At 49.6% G+C, this 10234-nt stretch overlaps 1 protein-coding gene across 1 annotated transcript in view; it reads right to left on the reverse strand.

Annotated features, from left to right (window-relative positions):
- Nucleotides 1-9551: 9551 nt before the first annotated feature.
- ANO1 (anoctamin 1, calcium activated chloride channel) overlaps nt 9552-10234 on the reverse strand; it is a 75644-nt gene continuing 74961 nt past the window's right edge. The window contains exon 26 of the mRNA XM_010837815.1: nt 9552-9667. Within this exon, the coding sequence (XP_010836117.1) occupies nt 9552-9667 (116 nt within the window). The remainder of the gene's footprint in view (nt 9668-10234) is intronic.

The raw sequence follows: 10234 nt of genomic DNA on the forward strand, positions 1-10234 counted from the left end.
CCAATGGAAACAGAAGGAGGCGCATAGACTATGGTTGCTGAGGGGGGAAGGGATAGTTAGGGGCTTTGGGAATCTCATGTACACCCTGCTGTATTCACAATGGATAACCACCAACGACCTGCTGGGTAGCTTATCTTTTCATCTTCCTTACAAGATATTTCACAAAACAAAAATTTAGCTTTTATGGATTTGGGGGGCTGTGCTGAGTCTTGGTTGCTGTGTGGGCTTTTCTCTAGCTGCGGTGAGCACGGGCTGCTCTCTAGCTGTGGTGCTCGGGCTTCTCTCGCTGGGGAGCCCAGGCTCTGCGATGTGTGGGCTTCAGGAGGTGTGGCCTGTGCAGCTCACAGGCTTATTTGCTCCCGGGCAAGTGGAATCTTCCCGGACCAGGGATTGACCAGGTGGATCCTTATCCACTGAGTCACCAGGAAAGTCCAGAATTTAACTTTTTATGAGGCCCAGTTTGTCAAATCTTACTTTTATGGATTTGACAGTTACAAGGCGATTCAAATTGTCTCCTTCATCTTGACTGAGTTTTGGCAGTTTGTGCAGTTTTGAGGATGGGTCCATTTTTCTAAAGCCTTAGAATTTATGAACATAGTGATTGTAGAATTCCCTTATTTTCTGTCTTCGTCCATTAGCGCTGCTGGAGCAAAGTGCCATAGATTTCCCGAGAAATCTGTATGCAGCTCAAAAAGCAACAGTTAGAAATGAGCATGGAACAACGGACTGGTTCCAAATTGGGAAAGGAGTACATCAAGGCTGTATATTGTCACCTTGCTGATTTAACTTATATGCAGAGTACATCATGCAAATTCCAGACTGGATGAAGCACACCTGGAATCAAGATTGCCAGGAGAAATATCAATAACCTCAGATATGCAGATGACACCACCCTTATGGCAGAAAGTGAAGAGGAACTAAAGAGCCTCTTGATGAAAGTGAAAGAGGGGAGTGAAAAAGTTGGCTTAAAACTCAACATTCAAAAAAACTTAGATCATGGCATCTGGTCCCATCATTTCATGGCAAATAGATGGGGAAACAATGGAAATAGTAAGAGACTTTATTTTCTTGGGCTCCCAAATCACTGCAGATGGTAACTGCAGCCATGAAATTAAAATATGCTTGCTCCTTGGAAGAAAGGCTATGACCAACCTAGACAACGTATTAAAAAGCAGAGACATTACTTTGCCAACAAAAGTCCGTCTAGTCAAAGCTATGGTGTTTCCAGTAGTCATGTTTGGATGTGATAGTTGGACCATAAAGAAAGCTGAGCACTGAAGAATTGATGCTTTTGAACTGTGGTGGTGGAGCAGATTCTTGACAGTCCCTTGGACTGCAAGGAGATCAAACCAGTCCATCCTAAAGGAAATCAGTCCTGAATATTCATTGGAAGGACTGATGCTGAAGTTGAAACTCCAATACTTTGGCCACCTGATGCAAAGAACTAACTCATTCCCTGATGCTGGGAAAGATTGAAGGCAGGAGGAGAAGGGGATGACAGAGGATGAGATGGTTGGATGGCATCACCGACTCGATGGACATGAGTTTGAGCAAGCTCTGGGAGTTGGTGATGGACAGGGAGGCCTGGCGTGCTGCAATCCATGGGGTCGCAAAGAGTGGGATACAATTGAGCAACTGAACTGAACTGATTGACTGGGTGGATTATACACAACAGAAATTATTTCTCAGGAACCTGGAAGCAGGAAATCTGTGAGCAGGTTGTCAGCAGGTTTGGGGTCTTGTGAGGGCCTGTGCCAGAGAGCAGACTCTGAGCGCTCACTGTAGTCTCACGTGGAGAAAAACAGAGAGGGAAGCAAGTTCTCTCCAGATGTTTTTAAGGGCATTAATCTCATCATGGGGGCCCCCTTCAAACACCATCACAAGGCGGGAGGGTAGAGTTTCAACGTGAGTTTTGGACACATTCAGTCTGCATCTTCCCTGCGGCTCAGCAGGAAAGAATCCACCTGCGATGCAGGAACCACAGGAGACACGGGTTCGATCCCTGGGTTGGGAAGATCCTCTGGAGCAGGGCATGGCAACCCACTCCCATATTCTTGCCTGGAGAATCCCCGTGGACAGAGGAGCCTGGCAGGCTACAGTCCATTGAGTCACAGAGTGGGACGTGGCTGAAGCGACTTAGCATGCACATGGTCACTCTGTAGCGTTATCCTTTTAATGGCTACAAGATCTGTAACAAATCCTCCATTTCATTCCTGAAATTGGTGATTTGCATCTTCTCTCTGTATGTTTCTCTGTCTTGCTAGAAGTTTATCAATTTTATTTATTTGCAATGAACTAGTTTTTTGTTTCAACGATTTTTCTCTCTTTCCCTATTTTTATTTCATATTTTGCCTTGTCTTGGCTATTTTATTTCCCTCTCCTTGCTTTGGATTTATTTTGCTTTTTTTTTTCATTCTAGTTTCTTGAGGTAGGCATGTAGGTCATTCACTTCTAAGATAAGCATTTTCAACATTGCTTTTAGCTGTGTCCTACAAATTTTGAGATGCTGTGTTTTTATTTTCATTTATTTCTATGTCTTTTTCTTTCCTCTGAGGCTTTCTCTTTGACCCAGGTTTATTTGGAATTGTGCTGCGTCATTTACTTGGGTTTAGAGATTTGCCTGTTGCCTTTCTGTCATTAGGGTTTCCCAGTTGGTTCACTGGTAAAGAACCTATCTGCCAATGCAGAAGTGAGTTCAGTCCCTGGGTCGGGAAGATCCTCTGGGGGAGGAAATGGCAACCCACTCCAGTATTCTTGCCTGGAAAATACTGTGGACAGAGGAGCCTGGCTGGCCCCAGTCCATGGTGTCACAGAGTCGGACACGACTGAGCAGTGACTCAGCATGAGTTTCTGTCATTGGTTCCTATTATAGTTTGATTCTGTTACAGTCAGAGAACACGCTCTGGATGGTTTCAATCCCTTTGAACTTGCTGAGCTTGTTTTAAGGCCCAGCATGTGGTCTGTCTCAGGAAATGTTTCGTGGATGCTTGAAAAATTGTGTCATTGGGTGATGTGTCTATAGATGTCAAATAGCTCCTGGAACAACTCTCCCCAACTCTCCCAGACCTCTTCTCACTCCTTCAGGTGTTCTGACTGAAGCTCTGCCTACTGGGAGGCTCTCTCTTTCTCCACTGTCCCTCCGGGATGCCCCAGAGAGGGGCTGTAGTGCTGTGACCATCCACCTTTGGGGGCCGTCAGTGTATCACGTAAAACCAGCCACAAACCACGCCTTAGTCTTCTCTTCCTCTGTGAACTGATCATCGGGAAGTCCCTGTGAAGCCGTAGGGGAACATGAGTATACCAGGGTGAGTCCCTGCTGCAGATTCTTTTGTTTGTGTACCCAGAAGTGAAATTACTGGATCACACGGTCACTGTTTCATTTTTCTGAGAAAGCATCACAGCCTTTGCCATGGAGGTTGCACCAGCAGTTTACATTTCTGCCAGCAAAGCAGTAGGGTTCCACCTTCTCCACACCCTCACGAGTCTCAGCATTTTCTGGTTTGGGATCCTAGGCATCCCAGGGGGCGTGCAGTGGTGAGTGTGGGTGTGACTTCCGGTTCCCTGGTAACCAGTGATGTTGAGCGTCTTCTCATGAGCTTATTGACCATTTGTACGTCTTTGGAGAAATGTCCAGTCAAGCTCTCTGTCCACTTTTAACTGGGTTGCTGGTCTATCTGTTGCTGAGTTGTAGGGGATCCTCGGATATTCCAGTTATGTCTCTTATCAGAAATATGATTTGCGATTATTTTCTCCCATTTTGTGAATTGCCATTTCATTCAGTTGGGTATCCTCCGACCCCACGCCCCCCCCCCACCAAATTTTAAATTTTGGTGAAGTCTAGTTTTTGTATTTTCCTTTCATTAGCATTGCCTCTTTAAAAAAAGAAAGAAAATAGCACCTTTTTCTGGTTTCATGGAGGCACACTGGTCTTTATGTTCCAATAATAGTTTATTTGTAGATACTGAAATTTGAATTCCATGTAACAGTCTCATGTCACAGATATTCTTCCCCTCCCCCAACCATTTCAAATATACAAGTCATTCCCAGCTTGTGAGCCATTCGAAGACAAGCAACCAACTGCCCTAGAGGAACTACTGCAGTGACCGGCTCATGCAGGGAGATCTCAGCAGTGTAACTTGTAATTGCAATAAGTTTACCACCAAAACACACGTAATGAGTGACAGTTGGTTGAGTTTCACTCACAGGGTGGAGCGCTGCGCCGCACTGAAAACGGATGAGCCGCTGCTCCCTGTGCCCGCTCAGCCACGTCTGACTCTTTTGTAAGACCATGGACCATGGCCCCCCAGGCTCCTCTGTCCGTGGGATTCTCCAGGCAAGAACACTGGAGGGGGTTGCCATTCCCTTCTCCAGGGAATCCTCCTGACCCAGGGATCGAACATGTGTCTCCTAGACTGGCCGGCAGATTGCTTACCACTCGCCACCTGGGACTCCCATGCACATTGGTCTTTACTCCCAAGGATGATGAACAGAGTTGCTTTTCTTCTCTGTGTCATCTCAGTGTCCCCCCAGGCTCCTCCTCCTCCTGTTTGATCTCTCTCATTCCTGATGAAGCCTTTCCATAGATATCTGGGGACTGTGGGCTTTGCTTGGAGGCAGTTAGTTTTTTTCCCTGGGGGTGGGAGTACATGGTGGACAGAACAATGGCCCCAAGGTGTCCGATTCCAGTTCCCGGACTTTGTGAATAAGTCAACTTACGTGGCGGGAACGACTTTGCAGGTGTGATGAAGATGAAGGACTCTGAGGTGGGGGGAGGTCACCCTGGATCATCCCAGGGACTCAAGCCAAGCCAGGTCCTCCTGAGCGGCGAGCTGGAGAGACAGCTGCGGGAGAGACTGGCTGCCGTGGCTGGAGATGGTGGGAAGGGCGCAGCCTCGCTCACACCTGCATCTTAACTCTGTGAGGCCTGTGTCAGAAGTCTGGCTTACAGAACTGTAAGACAGTACGTTGCTGTACTAAGTCACTAAGTTCATGGTCATTTGCAGGGCGGCAAACAGATAACCAACGCAAGGCCTCAAGTGCTGCATCTTGTTCATCTCCAAGTGCAGCTCCCACAGGCAGCCAGCAGAGGGCAGCAGCCACCCACAAGTGAAACCAGGCAAATGGGGTTCAGTTCACTCCAGTCCCTCAGTCGATCCCATGGACTGCTGCAGGCCAGGCCTCCCTCTCCATCACCAACTCCCGGAGTTTACTCAAACTCATGTCCATCGAGTCGGTGATGCCATCCAACCGTCTCATCCTCTGTCGTCCCCTCCTCCCTCCTTCAATCTTTCCCAGCATCAAGGTCTTTCCCAATGAGTCAGTTCTTCGCATCAGGTGGCCAAAGTTGGGAGTTTCAGCTTCAGCATCAGTCCTTCCAATGAATATTCAGGACTGATTTCCTTTAGGATGGACTGATTTGATCTCCGTGCAGTCCACGGGACTCTCAAGAGTCTTCTCCAACACCATAGTTCAAAAGCATTAATTTCTTCGGCGCTCAGCCTTCTTTATAGTCCAGCTCTCACATCCATACGTGACTATTGGAAGAACCATAGCTTTGACTAGATGGACCTTTTTTGGCAAAGTAATGTCTCTGCTTTTTAATATGCTGTCTAGGTTGGTCATAGCTTTTCTTCCAAGGAGCAAACATCTTTTAATTTCCTGGCTGCAGTTACCATCTGCAGTGATTTTGGAGCCCCCCAAAATAAAGTCTGCCACTGCTTCCCCATCCATTTGCAGTGAAGTGATGGGACCGGATGCCATGATCTTAGTTTTCTGAATGTTGAGCTTTAAGCCAACTTTTTCATTCTCCTCTTTCAAACCAGCTGCTGAAGTCAGGATGGTGGGTAGGGACCAGGGTCACAGTTGGGTGAGGAGGGGTGACCAGACGGGAGCACCAAGGGAGGCTTCTGGGGTGCTGATTACAGAGGCGTGTGTGAATTGAATGTACACAGTTGAGTGTACACAGTTGAGTGTACACAGTTGAGTGTACACAGTTGAGTATACACAGTTGAGTATACACAGTTGAGTGTACACAGTTGAGTATACACAGTTGAGTGTACACAGTTGAGTGTATACTCAAGATTTGTGCAGTTTTCTGTATACTGAAAAGTGAAAACATCAGTCACTCAGTCGTGTCCGACTCTTTGTGACTCCGTGGACTGTGGGCCGCTAGGCTCCTCTGTCCGTGGGATTCTCCAGGCTAGAATCCTGGAGAGCATTGCTATTTCCTTCTCCAAGGGATCTTCCCGACCCAGGGATCAAAGCTGGGTCTCCTGCATTGCAGGCACTCCTTACCGTCTGAGCCACCAGGGAGGCCCTTTTTATATATTAAATTAAGTAAGATTTAATGAGCACTGAACAAAACAGAGGTGTCTTAGGCTGGTCACAGCTCAAGGCGGCCTTCACCTTCAGGGTCAATCACTGGCATGAGGGACCCCGCCCCGGGCTCAGGCCCCCACGAGCCCCAGTCCTTCACTGTCTGTGCTTGGGGCTCAGTCCTGCCCTGCTCCTGCCACTCCACTCCAGGGACCAGGAGCAGAAACTGTTCGGTGCCAGGTGCCAGGGTCCTGGGTCCAAGGGGCACCTGTGGGGCCAGCTTGCAGTGAGACCAGAGCGGAGCCCTGACCCTCTCTGGTCCCCACTGTGCCTGTCTGTGAAACGACGGTGCCATCTGCCCCGCTCATCTCTGGGGGTCCTTTTGCTGCCAGAGCCCAGGTCTTTGTGAAGTTAATCTGGTGGCTCCCCCCCCACCCCCACCTCCTCCCACCCTTGTCCAAGGCCTACATCGCTCACCTGAATTTCTGCATCTCTCCTCCCTGGCTCCCAACCCCTCTGCAGTCTCCACCCAACACCACCAAGACCTTGAGTTGTGTGAGTCAGCTCCATCCCTGCCCTGGTGGAGGCCGCCAGCCCCTGCCGTGGACTTCCTGCCGAGGTCGAAGTCCTCAGGGAGCCGGGGCAGGCAGGGGGGCGGCTGGTGTGTGCTGCTTCCTGATTCCTCGCCTCCCGCCCTGCGCCCCCGAGACATGACGAACTTCTCGCTGCTCCTACAACCCGCCCAGCGCACCGCTGCCTCAGGGCCTTTGTGCCTGCCGCTGCTGCTGGAACCTCTGGCCCTTCTCCAGGCTTTTACATTCCGGCTCCTCCCTGCTCAGACTCTGGGGGCCTTCCTGCTCAACTTGGTCACTCTGAGTGACCCTCAGCCACACCCTTGTTATATTTTCATCAGCACCCCTTCCTTCCTCTGAGACGATCCTGTGCTGGGGTGCATTTTCTCGCTCCGCATCTGATGCCTGCTGCAAGAAGTCGCCCCTGAGGGACGGGGCTGTGTCTGCCTTGCTCACGGCTGCTTCTTGAACATTGCAGGGATGCGTGTCTGTAAGCTCTGGCTGTCAGGGAGCCCTGTGCTCTTGGTGGGGCGGGGGGCGGATCACCGCCCCACTCTGAGACGACGACGTTTCCTCACAACCCGGAGGGGCTAAAGGTCCCCTGTGAGCCTCTCAGGCCCCTGGGAGGCCCCATGAGAGGGGAGGGCCGATGCTGGCCTGAGAGCCGCCCTCAAGCTTTAGAAGGACGCTCTTGATGGCGGGGCAGCCAGGGCCTCTTGGGCTCGGGTTTGCTGAGACCTCCTTGGGGACACAACAGCTCCAGGGGTGCCCTGCAGGCCTGCGGGTTGAGGCCTCACTGATGTTTGGATGCAAAAGAGAGTCTTTCTTTCAAGAAACGATGGGGATTATAGGTGATGGGTTAAAGAAAAGGTGTCCCCATTCGCCCAAATGAAAACACGGGCGGGACTTCCCTGATGGTCCAGTGGCTAAGACTCCACGCTTCCAGTGCAGGGGGCCTGGGTTTGATCCCTGGTCAGGGAGCTGGATCCCACGTGCTGCAACTAAGAGTCCACACGCCACAACAAAGCCCTAGCGAGATAAGTAAATCAACAGGAAAAAAGAAAACACACTGGCAATCCTGGGATGCTCCCCTAAAGGTTTGGGGGCAATTTTAGGTCCACGAAATCTTCAGTACTACTCTGTTGGGTTGGTGGGACCAGGGGTCAGGATGTGGGGATCGCGGAAGAGGCCGCTGGAAAGGTGTGTCCACCCCCACATTGTTGCTCCGTCCCTCAGTCGTGTCCAGCTCCTTGTGACCCGCTGCAGCATGCCAGGCTCCCCTGTCCTTCACCATCTCCCGGAGTTTGCTCAGACTCATGTCCAGTGAGTCAGTGATGACATCTAACCATTTCTTCCTCTGCTACCCCCTTCTCCTTCTGGCTTCAGTTGTGCATAGGTGTAGACAAAGCAACAGAGACACATACACAGGCACAATCACACGTGCACACACAGACCCACACAGCCATACATGTGCACGTACTCTCGGACAAAGTCCCAGGAACATCAGAATGGGTCCCGTGTCCTGCGTTGAGGAAATGGAGGCTTACGAGTTCCCTGAGTTTGCAGGTTCAATCACGAGGGGACTCTGAGGTTGGCCCCTTGAGTTTCTGGGGGCAGAAGTCACGTGGACAGGGTTTGGAAGGAAGATTCATGTATACAAATTTATTCAGATGCATGTTCAGCCTTTGTGTATCTGTGTACATTCACTTTTTAAAAAAGAAATGGTTTCCATAAAAGGATATTCGGTAATCACCTCATTTTTAATACAATGTTTATATACAAAAACCCCATTTCAAACTATTTACTGTACAAGAGAAAGCAGAAGCATCAGATGGCATGATTTTAGCAAGTAACAAAAAGCTATGACACCTGCGGACGTCCCTCCTAATCGACAGCTTACGGGAATGTCCGTGCTCACCAACCACATGTTCAAGACAAACATGTTCGTGTTTTCGCCCCTCCCTTTGCTGGAAGGTTTCTCTTACGTTTCTCTGCGTGCTTGAGAAACTTCAGATCATCGTTAGTATAATGGGGCTGCAAGTTGAGACCATTCCTATCAGCTATGGAGGTTTGTTTTTACAAGTTTTTTAAAATGATAATTTCCAACAGTAACATTCCTGTAAGTAAAAATATAGAGAAGTGTTACCAAAATAGAAGCCTTTATTAATAAAAATCTTTGGTAGTAACAGTAGTTCAAATTCCTCTCAATGATATTTGGTTAGCTAATAAAATAAACGCCTTCCACCTTTGAGCTACAGAGGAAAAACCCTTAAATCCACTGTAGAACTGATTTAATCAAACAAACAAACCCAATAAATATGCTGAAGCTGCAAAAGTACCCCTGGAAGCCTTAAGACTTCTTGAAACCCTAAAGCTGTCTGCAGAAACGCCTCCGAGGTCACAATCTCTCACTGCTCATTTTTCTGTCACCCTGTGGGCTTCCCTGGAGGCTTAGATGGTCAAGAATCTGCCTGCAACGCAGGAGACCCAGGTTCGATCCCTGGGTCGGGAAGATCCCCTGACGAAGAGAAAGGCAACCCACTCCAGTATTCTTGCCTGAGAACTCCATGGACAGAGAAGCCTGTACTGTTCACGGGGTCTCAGGGTCAGACACCAGCTGAGAAATACCATTTCCTCTTTCACTGTGGTGGGGGGAGGTGGCTGTCACTGCTTACTCAGACGCTTGCACCCTGCTGATTCTCTCAGAGGGAAGCCGGGGCCCCCAGGCCGACCGAGCGACACAGCCAGGGCACCTTGCATTTTGAGCAGTGTCTCGGTTTCTGAACCCATGGAAGGAAAAGGCGATGAAACAATCTGACTCTTTCGACCTAGAGACAAGTGACGTCATTTGGAACGGGTGTCAACAACGTCATCCCTCATCCATTTCTCTGTTTGCCCTCAAATCTCTCACCAGCTTTTGCCCGATGCTTTGGAATGCCATCTCACCTTTCTTAAGGCATCAGGAGGGTTTAAAGAAGATGACTTCTGGGGGCTCACCTCCCAACTGCCAAGGAGACCCCAGACTCCAAGCATTGTGTCCACAAAACACCCGCATCTGCTGCATGCCACCCTGTCCCCAGCAATCATTTTGATTAACGCTGAACACTAAACAGGATTCCCTGCATAATGGTTTTGTGCAAAAACAAGAGAAAACAAAACAAAACAAAGTAGAAAAAGATGGAGAAACACTGTCCTACTACAAGGCGGTTTTCCAGGTTTGCCACAAACCCAGGAGCCCAGGGGCCAGGTGGGTGTGAGAAGCCGCCTGCCCGGGATGGAGAGTGCGGTAGCTGGGGCTGCCCAGCGGCTACAGGGAGCCTCCGGGGAAGTCGGGGCCGTCCGGGGGC

This window comes from Bison bison, unplaced genomic scaffold (genome assembly GCF_000754665.1).
Source record: "Bison bison bison isolate TAMUID 2011002044 unplaced genomic scaffold, Bison_UMD1.0 scf7180017864080, whole genome shotgun sequence".
Lineage (NCBI taxonomy): Eukaryota > Metazoa > Chordata > Mammalia > Artiodactyla > Bovidae > Bison > Bison bison.